The sequence below is a fragment of the Trichosurus vulpecula genome, chromosome 5 (assembly GCF_011100635.1).
Source record: "Trichosurus vulpecula isolate mTriVul1 chromosome 5, mTriVul1.pri, whole genome shotgun sequence".
Taxonomy (NCBI): Eukaryota; Metazoa; Chordata; class Mammalia; order Diprotodontia; family Phalangeridae; genus Trichosurus; species Trichosurus vulpecula.
The window spans coordinates 101,913,027-101,933,204 of record NC_050577.1 but is presented as its reverse complement, the minus strand read 5'-3'; the positions used below and the strand labels follow the sequence as shown (position 1 = coordinate 101,933,204).

The window sequence follows — 20,178 nt, the reverse complement described above, 5'->3', positions numbered from 1 at the left end:
TTTCTTAGAAAAAATAAGGGGCGATGTATTTTCACCACAAAACGAGTCGAGCAGTTTTGCTTACAGTTATTGTTTGTGTATTGTTGCGCAATTTATTAAACACTATGGAAATGACTGTGGATGATGAGGAAATAATAAGTCTAGTCTCCTTAAGAAACCTGAACAACTTTCCAATATACCAGGCCTGTGATCTGAGATGGGTATCAGTGACAACATGATCATAGCCCGTATTTGCTTGAGTATTTGTTCCTTAAGATACCGTTGAACTTAGTTCCTTGAAAACTGGATAGAGCTTTTCATTTATGGGCTAAAATTGTTCTTCAGAGTTAAGAGGGTGACAAGAAGTTCCCTCTCCCACCTCTTCCCCCTGGCCTTTTTTGTTTCTATGCAGAGTTTAGGTAGTAGTCTGTGATTTGAATCTTCTGAGCAGAAACCTTAATAGGGCAATGGATATCCATAAGTTAAAAAGCTGGATTTGGGCAAGGAATGATCAAAGGTAGTAGGATGGTCCCCTGATGTAATTTTCCCCCCTTCAGTAACATTTCCCAATACTCTGTCTTCTGGCCAATGACTTGGAAAATTAATTCTGATTTAATTTTCTGTTTGTCAGCTGTGTCTGACTTTGTGACCCCATTTGGGGTTTTCTTGGTAGAGATACTGGAGTGGCTTGCCATTTCCTTCTCTAGCTCATTTTACAAATGAGGAAAATGAGGCAGAGTTAAGTGACTTGCCCAGGGTGACACAGCTAGTAAAGTGTCTGAGGCCAGATATGAACTCAGGAAGAAGAATCTTCCTGACTCTAGGCTAAGGACTCTATGAGCACCTAGCTGGCCATTCTGATTTAATATTTTAGGTCACTACTATCCATGAAAAATAGGGTAAAATTTAATGAGGATGGTAATGATAGTAATGAGCCAGTGATTTAAGAAGAATAAAATAATAGGTTTTTGCAAGAAGCATAGAGCAAATTACAACGTTTTGCTCTTGAGACCTTGTAACATAGTCCAATGTGGTAAGTGGGCAACAGACAACAGTAATGTCCTTTAGTGGAGGACCTGAAAGTTCCCTGAGGAACTTAATAGAAGCTTCAAGGCAAGACTGTTGTTGGGAGGAGAAAGAGAAGGGTTTGATAAAATCGACTGCGAATATTCAGATCTGAATTTTAGAAAGGACTAATCCAAATTTGTGTTTTAAATAAATTAACTGATTTTGATAACATCAATTAGCCATTAATTTTTTTCTTCATTTAAAAAAAAACAGAATGTTTTATCCTAAATTTCATGAAAACAATTATTAAAAAAAAAAAACTAGCCCTCTTCCACTTCATGGCTTATATAACTATTCCAATCCAGATGTACTCTTCCTGTTTTTCAGTCATAAGCAGATTAGGTAAGGCAAGGGTGGATTCTGAAGTGTCATTTTCTAGGTTCATCTTTGATGCCCATGGTCCAGATGAGTGGATGATCTGTTTCCACAGTCACAACTCCGGAGCCATCATAGGTATTTGAAGTGCTGACTAAGGTTCCAAACATGAGCACACTATTGGCTGTCAAAAAAGGAGAAAATGGAAAGGAGTTAAGCATAATTATAACAGTTAATATTTGTATATCTTTTTTACATACATTTTGTCATTTAATCATCTTTACCCATTTGTTGTTCAGTTCTTCCTGACACCATCTGGGGTTTTCTTGGAAAAAATACTGGAATGATTTAATGTTTCCTTCTCTAGCTCATTTTACAGATGAGGAAACTGAGGCAAACAAGGCTAAGTGACCTGCCTAGGATCACACAGCATCTGAGGCTGGATTTGAACTAGGGAAGATAACTCTTCCTGACTTCAGGCCCAGCACTCTATCCACTGTGAAGAACCTTCATTAAAAGGAATTATCCTGATTTTTGCAGATGACAAAACTGAGTCTCAGAAAGGCTAATGCAATTCAATAAACATTTATTAAACACCTTCTATGTGGCAGGCACGATGCTAGGTGCTGGAGAGAGAAAGACAAAAATGAAAATAGTCTTTGTCCTCCAGGAGCACATATTCTACTTTGGAGAAACAATATGCACGCAACTGTGTATACAGTATAGATTATGCAAATAAATACAAGCTGATTCGGTCTGGTGTAGGCAGGAATCACCAATAGGACTCAGGAGTGACTTGTATAGCATGTGTGTTAAGCTGGTGAGCTTCAGCTTGAGTGGAGGTAGGTATTCTAAGAAATATGTGAGGAAGGACAGCCAGGGCAAAGACATGGAGGCACGAGCTGGAATAGCATATACGGAGGATAGCAACTTGTTTAGAGACAGACACAACCAGTAAACGGTAGTGGTGTCATTTGAACCGAGGTCCATCCTGATGTCAAATCTATTTACTTGTTACAAATGTCTTTCAGTTAGTCGGTCTGATGATAGTCAACTTGACTAACTTTTTTTAAGTCCCTTTAAAATGAAGCTACGTTAAAAAGGAATGAAGTGTCAGCCATAGTACTAAAGTGGATGCCATTACAAGGAAAATTTTTGGTTTAATAAAACGGTTATTAATCAAAATCACATTGGTACAATTCTTCATTTAGAACAAGGATTCTTAATGTTTTCTGTGTCATGGAAACCTCTAGCAGTCTGATGAAGCCTATAGATCCTTTCTCAGAAGAAGGTTTCTAAGTGTATAAAATAAAATTCATTTACTAAGGAAACCAATTATATAGAATTATAACATTAAAATACTAAGAAAAAAAGTTCAGAAATTTAAGGTTAAAAACTGCTGATCTGGAACAGGTCACACCTAGACAAAAATTAGCTCTACAACAGTCCTCATAATTTAAATTCCTAGTCACCCGTGCTCGTTAACTTAGAGTTGTCTTTGACTCTTCCCTATCCCTTATTCCCATGATCCCCAGCATTTACTACTGGGCCTGGCTTACACTAGGCACTTAATAAAAGTTTATTGAGTTGAACTTGTTTGTCAGGTCCAGTTGGCTAATAACAACAGCAGCTAGCATTTATAAAGTGCTTTAAGGTTTACTTTACTAATATTATTTCATTCGACCTCACCTTAGAGGCAGGAAGTAAGGTCCATTATTGCTCTCATTTCACAATGACAAAACTAAGAGAGAGATTAAGTGAATTGTCCAGGGTTCACATGGCTAGTAAGTATCTGAGGCTGGATTTGAACTTGGGTCTTTCTGATCCTAGGCCCAATGTTTTATTCGTTGCATCACATCTCTTTCTTGTACTATCTCTTACATCCACCTATCCCTTTCACTCACAATGCCTACGTATCAGTGAGGTTTTGAAGTTGGGAACCTGAGCTGGAGGAAAGTTGGTACTATTTGAAAAAATAGGACAGTTAACAGGAGGGGAAGGTTGAGGAGAAGGATGCAAAGTTTCATCTTGGACATGTTAAGTTTGAATAGGCTACATGCCATCTAGATATAAATGTTGAATAGACAGTTGAGGATGACTGGAACTCAGAGCAGATTGTAGGGCTGGATGGATACATGGATCTGGTGATCAACCCATGGGAGAGCAAGAGAAGTGAAGGCCCCTTTAAAGAACATTTTTATTGCAAACTTCATAAGGCCATAAAGTTGTCTCACAAATAATTTTAAAAATTTAAATCTATCAAAATCTTCCTAGGTCCTTCCCTATCTTTACTTACCAGTGTCACATCTTGACATATATCCATACCAATTGTCTTAAAATCACAGAACTAACAATGCAGCACCCCACTTTTTTGTGAACATTTTTAATCTTATTGCAGGAGAAAATTAGCTAGAGTCTAGGTCCAGGACTCAAATGATTCAAATGTTAACAGTGCTGCACTGCTCATTGGATTAACATTATGAAGTGGCCCCTTGGTGGATGAGGCCTGTGGTCAGGAAGACTCATCTTCCTGAATTCAAATCTGACCTCAGACTCTTATTAGCTGGTTAAGTCACTTAACCCTGTTTGCCTTAATCCACCAAAAAAGGAAATGGCAAACCACTCCAGTATCTTTGCCAAGAAATCCCCATGGACAGTATGGCCCATGGAGCCACAGGGTCATACATGACTCAATGAGCTGCAAAGTGAAATAATAAACAGAAAAGAAACATTTATTAAGTTCTTTATAACCAAAAAATAGATGAGCAATTACATGCTAGGTCTGCTGTGGATACTAAGGAGAAGTTAAACAGATCATAAGATCTTACTTGTTAACTCAGAGGCAGATAAGCATTCTGTGATCTTCCTTTCACACTGCTGACTTACATTATTAGGTTTGGATTACTTTCTTCTCAAACCTGTGAAAATTCTTACTGATGATTTTATGTGTAAAAAAAAATTAAACCAAGTTGGGTATTTTGAGTTTTACAGTTATATATATATATATATATATATATATATATATATATATATATATATATATATATATAGATATATATATATATATATATATATATATATATATATAGATATATATTTATATATAGGTTACCTCAATTGATAAATGGTATGAAGCAGAATAAAGTTTTTGAGAATCCGTTATCTTTGCTCTAATCTATTGTGATAGGTAGTATCCCACAAAAGCTAATGTAATGTTAGGCTTCATAAAGAAGGGATAAGGTGTCCAAGACTTGGTGGGGGCAGGGTGAAGTGACAGTCCTTTTCCTTTTTTTTTTTTTTTTACTTTTGCCCTGCTCAGACTGTGTCTGGATTATAATGTTCAGTCGTGGGTGCCACGTTCAGGAGACACACAAATAAACTGAGATGTTCAGAGCAAGGCATTCAGGACAGTGAAGGGACTGGGGAATAACGTCATATGAAGAATGGGGGATAATTAGCGTGGAGAGGAAAGGCTGTTGTGTGAAAGAAGGGATCAGATTTGTTCTGCTAGACTCAGAAGGGTCAAAACTGAGCATTGAATGCCACTTATATAGTGACAGGATGATCTTGCTACGAGGTGAAGTGGCTGAGAGTGCTTGACTAATAGTCAGGAAGATCTGAATTCAAATTCACTCTTAGAAGATTACCAGCTTTGTCACTCCAGGCAAGTCACATGATAACCTCTCAGCCTCATTTTGCTCAGTTGTAAAATGGGGGTCATAGCAACACCTACCTCACTGGATTTAGTGAGGGTCAAATGATAATGTATGTAAAGTTCTTTGGAAAACTTTAAGTGCTATATAAACGTCAGTATTACTTTGGCTCAAACTTCCTAACAATATGAATGATCCAAAGATGAAAGGGGCTACCTAGTAGTGGCACAGATACTGGAGTGGTTTTCTATTTCCTTCCCCAGATCATTTTACAGCTGAGGAAACTGAGGCAAACAGGGTTAAGTGACTTGCCCTGGGTCAAACAGCTAGTAAGGGTCTGAGGGCAGATTTCAACACAGAAAAAGGAGTCTTCTTGATGCCAGGCCTGGTACTCTATCCTTTGAGAGGTGGTCAAGCAAAAGTTGGATGGATACTATCTTGTAGAGCAAAGTCTTGGTCAGGCACAGGTTGGACTAGATGTCCTATTAGGATCCTTCTAAGTCATATGTTCTGTGAGTATGCGGTTAAAGCAAATTGACCAACGCCATAAAACTAGCTCATAGCAGAATTACCCCTGCCAACAAAAAGTCTGGGAGAAGGGACAAGAATATCTGATGTTTGTTGAGTTTATATATGGAAAAGGTACTTTGCAAACATAAAAATAGCACATTAGGATATGAAAAGCACTTTACAAACACAATCTCATCTGATTTTCACAATACATCTGTGAGGCAAATACAATAGATATTCTTATCTCCCTTTTATAGACAGGGAAACTGAAGCTCACAGGGCTTAATTGACCTGCCCCTAGTCACCGAAAGCTAACCTTGAATCCAAGCGTCCCCTACATTCAATATCCAGTCATCTTTCCCTCGCTGTCACTTAAGTTCTTTGTATCCCTTTCTTTTACTCCTCAATTATTATTTCCACACTCCTGTGAGAGTTAGAGTCCTCCTATCCAAGGGCACCCCTTCTTTTCCAATTTTACTGACTCTTGTATTAAGGGAGGAAAGCAACACTTGTAAGTCTTCTCGAAGCTATGCTTTTATATTTTCTCTAGGCACATATTATAAATAATATAAAGGGTGCAAAAAATTGTAAGCATCCTTCACCCCTCTCCAATTTTCTATCATAGCCTGGAGATTTCAGTTAACCAATTTGAAAAGTTAAAGTTAAGGAACCTCTTTGACTTCTAAATTTCAATCTTTGAACTAGTTAGTGAAATGGAAGTATCATCTTTTTATATTTTGAATGTGTAGCAAGCATTAATTTTCTTATTGGCTAGTTAAATGCCAGCGAACCTGTGGTACTGGTGAGAGCACTGGTATTATAAATCTTAGATCTGCTACATGCTATCTACATGAACTAAGGCAAGTTGTTCTCAGGCTCAATTTCCCTGTTTTCTTCCAGCTCTATTCCCTGAACCTGGATGCTCTGACTATTAACTAGCGGACAACTTATTTCTCCTGTCTGGGCCATGACACCAGCATGTTACTTTGATGACAGCACTTTAGTAAGACTATATCACATTAAGTTTTGGGTGTCATATTTCATTTAGAAAGGCTAAACCGGAGAATTCCTAAAGGGATTCAACTAGAAATGGTATAGAGATTCAAAACTATGCCTTTCAAAGCTTGTTTGAAGGAACCCAAGAGGATGCTTAGCCTAGAGAAGAGAAAACCTAGGAGAAACAGCATCATAAGCTTCAAATGTTTGATGGTGAGTCTTGTGAAAGGCTGAAACTTATTGGCCCCAGAGAACAGAACTAGGACCACTTTCAGCCATTAAAAAAGGAAAGCTTCATGGCAATATAAACTGTTGGAAAAGAAAAAGTAAACATGAATTACCCATCATTGGAGGTCTCTACTCAGTCAGACCATTTGTCAATGATTATAGAGGATTTTCATGTTTCTGACCAGGTTTAGACTAGATGACTTCTGTGGCCCCTAGCACCTTTGAGGTGCTTATCAGTCTCAGAACTTAACATCAGTCAGCTTGGAAGGCCATTGTCAGCTATTCACAACCACTAGAAACCTCCCTACATTTAAATGTTTTAATGATTAATTGGTTGATTCCCATTGTCCAGTTATAGTTGTTTGGCCTTTGGGTACAGATTATGAATGATGTAACTATGTCTTGGTGTAATGTCAAAGAAAAAAATTAACTATCTCCTATAAGGCATGAAAGCTTATTGTCCCTTAATTAGAATAGTGAATTGCACAAAATAGATGCTCAATAAATGTGTACTGAATAAATTCTTAGGCAATGGAATAGATACTTTGTTGGGCCCTTGGGATCAGGAAGACACTACAGTTACCCTGTCCACTTTGCAATTTTCCTCATTGGGGTTTCAACATCTCTTGGGTTGGCATAAGAAATTAAATGCAATTTTGGGGGGAATTTTGCAGAAGCCTTAGATGAAACACAAAGGCCAGAAGATAACACAGAAAAAGTTTATAAACTCAGAAATACATAAAATATAAAGATAGCATTGTGTAGTATAGACATTTTATCTTTTAATACTATAATAATTCAGATTTCTCTGGCATTAAGAGAGGGCCAAAAAAATTTTATGTGGATTTTCCAGATCAAGGGGGCATGCTATGATATGGAAGGGATAACTGTAGTAGTGTAATCTCTGTGGATCTCAGTTTTCTCATCTGCAAATCAAAGACGATGTCCTAATTGGCCTCTAAGATCCCTTCCAGCTCTAAATCTGTGATTCTATAATAAAGGAGTAGCACAATGTAATAGAAAGAGCAGTGAACTCAGAGTGTGAGGCCAGGGGTTTGGTTCCTGGCTTTCCCTCCGACTACCTGGTTGAAATTGGGGAAGTAACAACCTCAGTTTTCTTATTTATAAAACAAGAGGATTAGAATAAATGAGTTCTAATGAGTTTTACAACTCTGAAATCTTACAGTATTACAAAAGGAAAGCTGAATCCAGGAATTGTTTATTGTTCTCTTCTGTGCCGCTAGAGGGAGTGTTCTACCTTTCTTGGGAAATTTCCCTGAAGAAGCCACTTTAAATACACTGGAGCATAGCTAAGAGATGGTTAAAACATTTATCTATCAATTCATGATTCATTAGTGAAAGCTGTTTTTCTATGCAGCCAACTTCTTAACCAGTGTGATTAAGAAGATATGTAATACAGAACTAATGATGAAACAGGTAGATCCCCATTTAAATGCATGCCTTCATCTATGTAGAGTTAATCACTGAACCCATTAGACATCGAGAGAGGTAGGAAGGGAAGTGGGAATAAAAAAGGGAGTCCAACACAGGGTTAGAGGATAGGAAGTGCTAATCCAGAAATGAGGACTGAGAAGTCACCAGATATTTGGGAGGAGAGGTTATAAAGGAAGTGAAGGTGGCCAATTGTTTAGATGCAGATAGCTTCAACAGCATGAGAACTGAGAAGGGTTTGGGATCCGTTCAGTAGAGTCTAAGGGGGATCAGATGCCAGAATGCAAGGAATTTAAGGAGAGGGGTGGGAGATGAGAAGTTGCAGGTGACCCTTTCTAGAATTTTAGTAATGAAAGAGAAAATTAATAATAATAACAAAAGTTCAAGGGAATGGTAGGGGCAAGTGTAAGCTTTTTTAAGGAAGGGGAAGAGAACCATGTTTGCAAGCATTCAGGAAAGAGAAGAATAAACGGAGAGAAATGGGAGATAAGAAGAAAAAGGGAATCTTAAGGGTGCAAAATCCCAAAAAGAAATATGAGGAGATTGAATACAGTGTGGAGTTGGTTCAAAAAGGTAAAGAGCCTCACCTAGGATGGCTTTGATCTTTCAATAAATTAATGGGATGGGGGGAGGAGTGAGGGAGGCTGCACAAGGGAGTCAATTGGGGGCGGGGGTGGGAAATAGGAGCTTGCTGTATAGCAGTGAGAGCCCAGGGGAGATTGTTGTTGTTGTTCAATTGTGTCTGACTCTTCATGACCCCATTTGGGGTTTTCTTGGCAAAGATACTGTAGTTTGCCATTTGCTTCTCCAGCTCATTTTGCAAATGAGGAAACTGAGGTAAACAGGGTTAAGTGACTTGCTTAGGGTCACACAGCAGGTAAGTATCTGAGGACAGATTTGAACTGAGGAAGATAAATCCTCCTGACTTGAGGCCCAACACTCTATCCAGTGAGCTACCTAGTTGCCAGTGGAGAGTACATAATAAATTTGCAGTGGACCCAACCAGCATGGTTTTGTAAAATATTCTTTATAAAACGTGACATGTTTTCAGAATATTTTGTTTCTGAAAAGGAGAAGGAATTTCTGAATTGATTTTTTTTCTTGATAAAAATTGCTTTGTACGCTAACAGCTTGTGACCTGCATTCAGATTTGGATAAATTGACCAGATGTCTCAATTTGGTGGACAGGTGTCAATGAAATGCAAATTCAGGTTGATTAGCTCATTAATCTGTTACTACAGATTAGCTCAAAGGATTGGAGCATGTCTTTTCTTGAAGCCAGCTCTGTGATCTAGGAAAATTTCAGATCCTGAGATTTAAGCATCTTTGAACCTCTTTATATTACTGTTGTCATGTGACAAATTATCGTTAGTACATAAAATGCAAGTTCCCAGCCATTTGTCTAGATATTTCCTTTACAGTTTGGAGAGCTGAGAGGGGCCGTTAGGAAATACTCCTTACCAAAAATAAAAATATATGTATATATTTATGTGCATACACACATAAGATAAATAAACTTGAACTAAAATGCAACTCATTGGTGTCACCTTCTGAGGCCAGAGTGAGGAGCGGGACTTTTGTAAAGTCAAAGGCTAAGTAGGAATAAGAACAAACATGCAAACCTGAGAGAAAGGATTGGGCCAACATGGACTTTGCCCACAAAATCCTACAAAACTAAGGGGTATAATTAGTTTCAGAAAGCTAAGTATAGGAGAGAGGAATAGAAATTATAGTTTGTACTCCTGCTATGCTTATGCAATCCATGGTTGAAAATACAGAGGGACAAAAAAACATTTAGATTAAAAATTCCAGATGCATTTAGGGTTATAAAGAGCAAGGAGGATTTTGGTTCAGCCTAGAACCTAGGTCATGTGATGTCAAGTGTGGTGCTCTTTCTGAGAGAAATTTTATTTTAGCTTCAGTTTAACTTTCTGTATATTTGAATCTGGATGCTATGCTCTAACTTGAGTCATTTTGGGAAATACTATGGCAGGGGCAGAGCTGATAGTCAGCAAGTAAATCTGTTCTATCAGTGGGTAGATTGTGATGCCCATAGGTCATGTTGATCTTATTCCTAAAATCCCTAAGACTATAAAAAGTTAGGTTTAAAACTATGAGTTAAAGTTCCTGACCTCAAAGTGGAGAGAATGATGAACACACGAACAAGTTAGCTAACAAAATGGCAGAATGTTAAGTGCCCAAGGGGCAGTGTGACATAGAGAATGGAATGCTGGGCCTTGGAGTCATGAAGATTTGGATTCAAAACTTGTCTCTGACACTAGAGTTGACCCTGTGTAAGTCACTTAATTTCTATCAATCGAAGGTCATCCCTATGACTTATCTACTAAGTCATAAACATAGCATGGAATTTCTACATGAGAAGTCCTTCATGCTGATAAAATCACAGATCTTTCCCATGAAGATTCACGTATGCTAAATGTGAAATACGTGATACAGACAATAAATGAAATAGAAATTCAGGGAAAGAAAAGAGAACTTTGTTCTAGGAAGGCTCCATTCATATAGGATGAATTTGACCTGGAATTTTTAATAGATAGATAGAATTTGTATGGGTACAGTGGAGCACATAAGGCAACTATTCATTCTTTCTCTTTTAGATAAAGAACCTGTCTGGATTGTCAAAGGCAATTTAAAAAAAGAAAAGAAAAAGAAGAGGAAACCCAAACTACAACAAGCTATATGGAAAAAAATGCTCCAAATTGATGATGAGAAATGAAAATTAAACCAGCTCTGATGTTTTACCCGACTCACATCAGATCGGCAAAGATGACAATGACATATGTTGGAGAGGCTGTGGGAGGGCAGACACATTAATGTGTCGCTGGTAGAAGCATGGTAAAATGATCCAACTCTTCTAGGAAACAACTTACTACTATATCCCCAAATTCATTTAACTATAAGAACCTTTTGCCAAAGTGATAGTAATATTAAGCGTAAAGAGACAAAAGACAAGGAAAGCACCCATATATACAAAAAATATTCACTGTTCAATTATTTTTCAGTTGTGTCCGACTCTTTGTGACTCCATCTGGGGTTTTCTTGGCTAACATACTAGAGTGCCATTTCCTTCAGCTCATATTACAGATGAGGAAACTGAGGCAAACAGGGTTAAGTGACTTACTAGGGTCCCACAGTAAGTCTGAGTCTAGATTTGAACTCGGGAAGATAAGTCCTCTTGACTCCAGGCCTGGCACTCTCTCCATTGTGCCAACCTAGCTGCCTCTAACAATATTTATAGTAGCATTCTTATTGTAGTAAAACATAATTATTAATATAGTAAAAAAAAATATAGTAAAGAAGGAGCCTAAAAATTGAACGTGGGTAGATAAATTGCAGAATATCATGGAACAGCATAAGGAATGATAAATGTGAAGAATTAAGAGAAACCAGAAGACTTGTGTGAATTGATGAGTAAAATGAACAAAACTTAGAAGGATGATAGTATCATGAAAAAAATAATGCTAAAAAGCTTCAGAACTTTGATGAGTACAGCGATGATCATAGTTTCAGAAGACTGGTTTAACCACAGAGAAGTGATGGGCTAGAGATGAAGAATGAGATGGCCAAAGAACTGTGCTCACTGTTTAGATCAGGAAGGAATTCACAGACTCCTCCTCTGCTTCAATCTAGAATACACACCAAGAGCTGGGCAGATGCATGGATAACTGTGAGAAAACATGAGAATAGGAGGGAGGTGGTACTGTCAGTAGAGATTGGCACAGCAGTCTATGAGGATGTGATTACAGCTTCCAAGGCATGTAAAATAGACCATATGGGTCTGACCACAGCAGTGGAAGGTGAGGACAAACCCTGATAAGAAAAGATCCTTAATACAAGAAATGTAACAATGTTCATTCTTAAAGTCATATATATTCCATTCAGACTAAACTATATTTCTTGCCATCCTCAAACATATTGGAGCGTTTCTTCCTCTCTTGAATCCCACCTCTAGCTCCATCCCCATCCTTCACAATTCAGTTTCCAATGCCACTTTTCTGTGGAGTCATCTCTGATTTCTGCAACGAGTAGTGATCTCATCTTCATCTGAACTTATAGAACATGCTATGTATGTATATACGTATGTACGTATGTATGTATGTATGCATGAGTACCAGAAGACCTATGCTTGAGTCCCAGCTCTGCTGCATACTAGGATATCCTTCAACAAATCACTTTACCTCTCTGAGACTCTTTTTATTTCTTTTAAGACAAGGGTCCATAAATAAAGATAGATCTAAACAACTGGAGTAACGTTTATTGTTCATGGGTAGGCTGAGCCAATGTGATAAAAAGGACAATTATACCTAAGTTAATTCACTTACTCAATGCCATAGTAATCAAACTACCAAAAATAATTTTAAAGAGCTAGAAAAATAATAACAAAATTCATCTGGAAGAACAAAAGTTAAGAATATCAATGGAATTAATGAAAAAAAAGTGTTAAGAAGGTAGTCTAGCAGCTCCAGGTTTCAAACTATATTACAAAGTGTTAATCATGAAAACCATCTGGTACTGGCTGAGAAACATCATGGTGGATCAGTAGACTAGATTAGGTACATTATACATAGCAGTAAATGACCAGGGGTGTGGCTAGGTGGCCCAGTGGATAAAACACTGGACATAGAGCCAGGAATACCTGAGTTCAAAAGCCATGTGACCCAGGGCAAGTCACTTATAGCCTCTGTTTGCCTTAATTCATTGGAGAAGAAAATGACAAACCATTTCATTATCTTTGCCAAGAAAACCCCTTGAACAGCACTGGCATGCTATGGTCCATGGGGTGATGAAGAATTGGACATGATTAAATGACAACTACAACAAGAAATAACTAAAGCAATCTAATGTTTGATAAATCCAAAGATCCAAGCTTTTGGGGTAAAAATTTAAAATTGGATAAAAATTACTGAGAAAGCTGGAAGGCAGTTTGGCAAAAGCTAGGCATAGACCAATATCTCACACATTCATTACACAAAATTTTTAAATATTGTTCATACTATGTGATTTTCTCTTTCCTATTTGGGCAGAGTGTGTTAAGGTGACATAAAATTAAGACCAATAAGTTGAAACAATTCAACATGAAATAATGGATTACAATTTACTACCCCATTATAATTATTTTGTAGCTCATTTTCCTCAAGTTGTAGGATCTTAGAGTTGAAAGTCACTTTGGAGATCTTACAGGTAGGGAATAAATCTGCATATAAATAGAGATATTTTTTTTTAAAAATCAGTGCTTGGATCTAATGGAGTCTTCAGGTACAACAAGCCTATAGAGATGGTGATATTCAACTGCTTTTACATTTTAAATGTGAAAAACTTCCTCTGACTTGAATTACAGATATGACATGTAGTGATAGTGTCCTGGAGGAAACAATACATGCTTTAAAATACTTAGCATGTGGGTCTCAGCGAATATTTATACTAATAACTTTGGGTTGAGGTATTTTTCATCCCTGAGGCATTACTTCTAGCGACTTTTCCTTTGCTGAAGAAACGGCTGGATATTTTGCTCCAGTCTATTTTGTTCTCTCAGACAGGAGATTATATAGGTGATGTCCCAAAGAATACGAAGTTTAACTATACCGGCCCCTTGAAAGTCTGAGGTCTAGAGAGCAGGAGTTGGCTGGCAGCCTTTCACAGAAGACCTAGCTAATCATCATTATTCTCTGCAGGGGGCTTGAGAAATGGCAGAAGCCACAATGAGTTCAGTTCCCTAGTGAGGTGATTTAGTGTGAGGTAACTTGTTCTGTCCCTAAGCATGGTTCAGTAGAAGAGTCAATTCAATAAGCATTTTTAAGCTCCTATTATAGGAAAGATGCAAGAATATTCTATGGAAACTGGGCCTTCTAGCAGTGGACCAAATGAGCAGTTTCAGTGGAATAGGAAAATGTTAGGACAAGTCTTCCTCTGTAGGTATTATTTATCTGTCAGCAACTGTGATGACTCATCATCAAACACTTGTTACAATATAAAAAAAATTGTACCACACTATGCCTGGTACTGAAGGCAATGCAAATCTTAAAGAAGAGATGTTCCTGGCCTCCTGTGAGCTTACAATCTAATTATACTACACAATATTACATGATCCATGAGTTAAAAAGATATAGAACAAAACACATTGTTAGGTCCAAGGTGTGGGGGGGGGATGTTCAGGTCTGGCCTTCCAAGTAATTAAAGTATCCACTCCCTCATTTCTCCAAATATTGATTCTGCTACATTTATTTGATCATCAGAGCTTTGTTTCTTTCAGGGTTGACTTTCCAGAATCCCCTTTAAAGATGGAAAATTGCATGGTCCTCCCCTGTAATATGTCATCAGTTAGCATCTGGGAGTGGGGTGGAGAGGGTGAAAACAGGAGACCACGACTAGCTGAGAACAAGTATGAGACCCCAATCTGGGGACTAAGGTGAAATGAAGGGTATGACAAAGCAGGAATGGGGAGGTAGGCTGCCAAAATTAATAATTCACGTTTCTATGCTACTATCAAATTAAAAAAATGTTTTCTTCATAATAGTATAATGTCTCTTTCATTGGCAATATCCCATACTCAGTAAGCAGCAGAGTTGGTCTTCAACCCAAACCCTCTCAATTCACTGTCTTTTCTAACCCCACCATACCGTCCTATAGCAAAGACAAATTTGCTAGGTCTAAGAACATTTGTGCCACTCAAGTTGCCTTCTCATACATAGATTGCCAACATTAAGGCTATTCTTAGAGCAGAAAATTTTCTCTGAATTGCACAATAGCAAAGGGTGCAGAAAATAAGCAGTATTTGGTGCTACTATTGGGAAACTAGAGAACATTTTGTAGGGTAAAAAAGAAGAAGAAGAAGATTGTGTCTAGGCTGTCAGCAATGCCTGAGATAGAGTGCAGACAGAGGCTAGATGGATAAATTGGATTATTTGTTTTAAGTTTTAAGCTCTCACTGGGAAGAGATAGAATCTGATAAACTTGCTTGATATAGCACACAGGTGAGCATTCAATACCTTCTTTTTTGAAAATTCTCAAGGACTCCATCATAAGGCATGGTTTATATGCTGGGAATTAAAGTGATCTAGGCTAGGAAGCTCTATTAACTTGTTTGGGTCAGAGGGAGACTGCTTACAGTGTGGAAGTCATTATTTACTGTCTCAGAGAAGGAACAGAAGTTTCCAAATTCATAGGATTCAGTGCTAGAAGGCATCTTCTTGCAAGTGCCACCTCCTATAAAAAAAAATAGTCTCCTATATAGATGGTGGGAACTTTCCCCTAATCATATTAATTGGTGTTCAATTATCTTCTTATTCTTCATTTCTCTCCAAGAGTATGTATTCGCTTTGTGGGCAGGGACTCTTGGGGGTTTTGTCTTTCCCAACACTTAGCCCAATAGGGAGAAGACACTTAATAAAAGTTAGCTGAATGCCTACAGCCCTGGGGAAAATCTGATTTGGATTTCACTTAAAAAAAAAAAGTTGGTCTTATATCTCTCTCCAATAATATCATTTAAAAAGTCAGGTTTTTTTAAGGGCTTTAGAGTTAAAAATTTCTCTCAATAAGTATATACATTCAAAAACGTATTGTACTTTACTATCACCTTTCATTTTACATTTCAGAAAAAAAATTTGGGGAGTAACAATGAACTGATTTAATACTATTTCTAACTATCATTTGTTGCTGCTGGCTTGCAACTGCATTCGAGAAAAAAATAAGAGAAATATTACTTTTGTGGTATGTTCATTGATGGTAGAAATAAAGTCTGTTCTACCTAATTAATTTTCCTGTGAAAGATAATCTACTGCCAAGCCTAGTTAGGATATGTAAACTATGCTTTTCTTACAGAATTAACTCTACTACATTCAAATTCAGGAGATTTTTTTTTAAGTTTTTTTTAATAGAGTAGATCAAGAAACTTTACATATGAAACATGAAGAGATGAATGAAATAATCCAGATAAGTGAAGCAAGACAGTTTCATTAAACAACAACATTATTTTAGGTGAAAAAAATTGGCTTAATTATCCAGCTCATTGCTTTCATTCTCCTCTTCACTTTTGGTATGTAGATACTGGAGAAAAATCACTAACACTAAGACTTACACATTCTAATGTAAAAGAATTTAAAATGCAGATGGATGTGAATTAATTGGCAAGCATTTGAGTATTTTCCGTGTCATGAGCATTGAGATAGATGCTGTGAAGGATGCAAAGGAGGGAACACATGGTCTTTTAAGTTGTAAAATGCTAATGTAAATGCTATTATTATTATTATTATTATTAATTATCTCCTCTTTTTTCAATCAGATTCAGATAGAAATGTTCCTGGTATAAGTCACCATTCTACTGTTATACTTTCATATTTATTGTTCTATGGACCATTCACAAGTGGATAAAATAATTGACTTTGTAGGTGACTAAAAGTACTAGGAAGTAAGTTCATCTTCATGGATCTGCTGGGGGAAAAAAAAAACCAAACTCTTGGGATAGCTGCAGTAGGAGTCAGGATAATAGGGATGCTATGCACATCATTGTTTTCACATAATTTTTATTTCCTCCACTAGATCTCTATATTTTGAAAGCTTTTCATTCCATGTAATTTGGAGACTGAGTATTTGGTCTGTGGTACAGAATCTATTTAAAAAAGACTCAAGTTTTTATGGCTACAGGTTATGTTCAAATGATTTGGGACAGTCCAGTCTATGAGAATGTTCTGCTTCTGGTTCAGTTTATTTGCTGAGCTTTCCAGGATATTCTGAGGTCTCTGCTGTGCAGTATAGGGGACAGAAGAAAATTTGCTATTTGTCAGTTTGTAAAAGATAGCAAACTTCTGATGGTATGTGTAATTCTCACCACAAGGTTAATTCTTTCTTGCTAGCTATTCAGTCGGAGCTAAATGTTTATGGCCTCTAGTGATGTGTTGTATGGACCACCATTTCCATGCTTAATTTAGTTTGTACACTAAATTCAAGCTCCTCAAGGTTAACCCTTAGTAGTTTCTGATGGCAGTGAACTGATCCTGAATTGCCATCATAAACTCCTCTTTTCCACAAATGAATCTGTATGACTTTGCTATTATTACTGTTGCTATTCTAAGGCTGCACTGTGAAACAGTGAGGTGAATGAGAAATATTCATTAAGTTTTCACTCCATGCAAAGCGCTGAGCTCACAAAAATGAAGGGGATACAAATCTAAAGACTGGGACAGTCTTTACTCTTTTAATAGAAGAAAACTATAGTAAAGGGGTAGCCAGGGAAATCAGTGTCAGGAGAAATTACAAGAACAGTGATCCACAGAACAGTTGATCACTGTCCCCTTTCTAGAAGCAAGTGTGTAATTGATTTGATTACTGGAACATTGGAAAGAGTGCTGTATTTTAAGGTCAGATAACCCTGGGTTCAAATATAGATTATCACTGTATGAACTTGGGTAAGGATCCCATATGTTTCAGTGTCCTGATCTGTCAAAGAAAGAAGTTGGCTAAGATGCTTCTAAGGTCCTTTCCAGTTCTATAGTGGTAATCCTGGGAAACAATTAAAAACTTAGGACTATCCCTTAAAAAGACAGAGTGGCATGGGACTGTGAAAATAGATCACATAAAGACTTACAAAAAACATACACCAAAAGCAGAAAGAAATTTAGCCTATGAAATATGTATTACACTTACTCCAAGTAAGCATACATATACCCCTTAGGAAAAGAATGGGGATGTTGAGGAGAAATGCTAAGAACTGAAGTGTCCCATCTCAGAAGAAGGGTACCCTGTCACTCTGTTGTGGTCCTTCAAGGACATGTAGCCTTACAACACACTCAGAGTTGTTAGGCAGCTCTGAAAGTTATCCTGTTATCTACTTGGTTTTCTTAGTGTCAATGTGGAAATGATAAGAAGAAACTTTTCCAATTCATTGTTATGCATGCCATGAATTACTGAGGAACAAACTGTTTTCTTCCCCAGCCTTATCTGTAGAAAGTGGCATGTTTTTACTCTGCTTCTCCCTGGAAAAACAGTGATGTGCCAAAGACACCTCACAAGGTGAGCACTCATCACCTCTTTCTCCTGACAACTAATCTTTTTTTGAACTCAGGTGACTGAGGATGGACTATTATACTTCTCTTTGAAAAGTGACTGCATTTATCTTTATCCTTCTGAGAAGTCACAGTGGCCATGCCCTTGGACTGGAGCTAGAAGTCATCAGGAATGTTCAATTATTCTCACTATTTATTCTCTCTCCCACGTTGTGACTCAGCCTGATGTCCGAAAAACAATCAGTCCAATTGAAGAGCATTATTTGGAGGAATCAAAGCCAATTATACCAGTTAGAAAATGTCCTCCATGATTACCATCAAATGTTCAAGCTTTTTAAAACAAACACAAACTTTATTACTTCTTTATGTTAAGAGCTCTAATGCATAGGGTAATTAGTAGACTCTTCACATTTCTATTGTTGCAATTAGAGCTATTAAGGCTACTTTTTGAAAAAGGAAGCATATTGATGTAAAAAAAAAAGGAAAGCCAAATGTGACTGGCTTATAACTCCGGTGAAGCTGGAGACTTGGTTTGTTTTATGAGAACATATTATAAATGTGTAAGCCTGTCTAATATTCATACCCTTTAGCAACAAGGGCATTAAATGTAAGCTCCTTGAGGGTATGCACTGTTTTTGCCTCTTTTTATATCCCCAATGTAGTGCCTAGAACATGGTAGGTGTATAAGAAACGTTTACTGGTTGATTGACAAAGAGAACATTAAATGAATGCTCAGGGGTGGGGCGTGACTTTCTCTAAAATGATTTTGTTTCTTTTTTATACATCATACTAATTGAAACTTGCTTTCTTCTCTCCTTTCTCCAAAATACAAGGTGAATGACTCCAGGGCAGCCTAGCTAATGAGATTTTTACTATGATAGTGTGGGAATAAAGCAGATTTAGGGGTTAGGCTCTCTTAGGAGTTGGGTAACCCTGGGCAAGACTCCTCTCTGAATTTCAGTTTTCTCAGTTGTAAAATGAAAGAGTTGAAATCCTTTGATATTTTAAAGATTTTTACTAACCTTCAGGAGTTCTCATGCATTCATGGTGCATTAGCTCAATCACTTTCATTAATGTGATATGGATGAATTCTAGTATGGGAGGGGATATCCAAAACCCAGCCTCCAAATCGATGTTTATTACTCTTCATCACTATTCTAAGCACTGTAACAAATATGAAATAAACCTGCATACTCACCCCCTGTGACAGCGATTTTTAACTTTTTTGTGTGTCACGGACCCCTTAGGCAGTCTGGTAAAGCCTATGGACTCCTCATGGAGGTTGGTTTTAAGCGAAATAAAATACAGTGGATTCTACAGTAAACCAATTATATTAAAATACAATTATCAAAAATATATATTAAAAAATAAAGATTCACAGACCACAGGTTACGAACCCCTGTTTTAAGAGGTTTTTTTTTTTTTTTTTTTTTTTTGGCTAGCTCAGCCTAGATTGGGACAGGAAGCAGAATCTCCACTGAGATCTTTAGCATAAGTCCATTTTTAGATGAATGAAATATTTGATAAACTATTTTCATCCCAATTCACCATTCATACTTTTGCTTTGAACAGTATTATTCTCTTAAGCCTATGTTGCATATGCATGCAAATAGGTACAGAAATACATTCTAAAGATGTACATCACTGCACAGATTATAACCATTCATAGTGTTGGAAATAGGTACATAAATATGACTTAAACTTAGCTCTTTTAAGAGGACAGTTCAATTCCAGTAGCCATTGCAACTTCTCATAGCCTCAACAGATAATTAATATAACATAGAAGTAGAAAGTAGATGTTTGCCATCAACCAAGGTATGTAAGATCATTTAGAATTTCTTTTAGAAGGCTTATTTCTTGCTGACAGTCTGACCCCTGTCTTTTGGGAAATGCAGCATTTGATTGAAACAACATTCATTGATATTAATAGATCTGATTTGTTGGTATTAGAGGCAATA

General features: G+C 37.2%; 1 protein-coding gene across 1 annotated transcript in view; it reads right to left on the bottom strand.

Annotated features, from left to right (window-relative positions):
• Positions 1 to 1,302: 1,302 nt before the first annotated feature.
• The window catches only part of LOC118850966 (thiamin pyrophosphokinase 1-like), a 329,782-nt gene continuing 310,906 nt past the window's right edge, over positions 1,303 to 20,178 (bottom strand). The window contains exon 7 of the mRNA XM_036760571.1: positions 1,303 to 1,546. Within this exon, the coding sequence (XP_036616466.1) occupies positions 1,416 to 1,546 (131 nt within the window). The 3' untranslated portion in view covers positions 1,303 to 1,415. The remainder of the gene's footprint in view (positions 1,547 to 20,178) is intronic.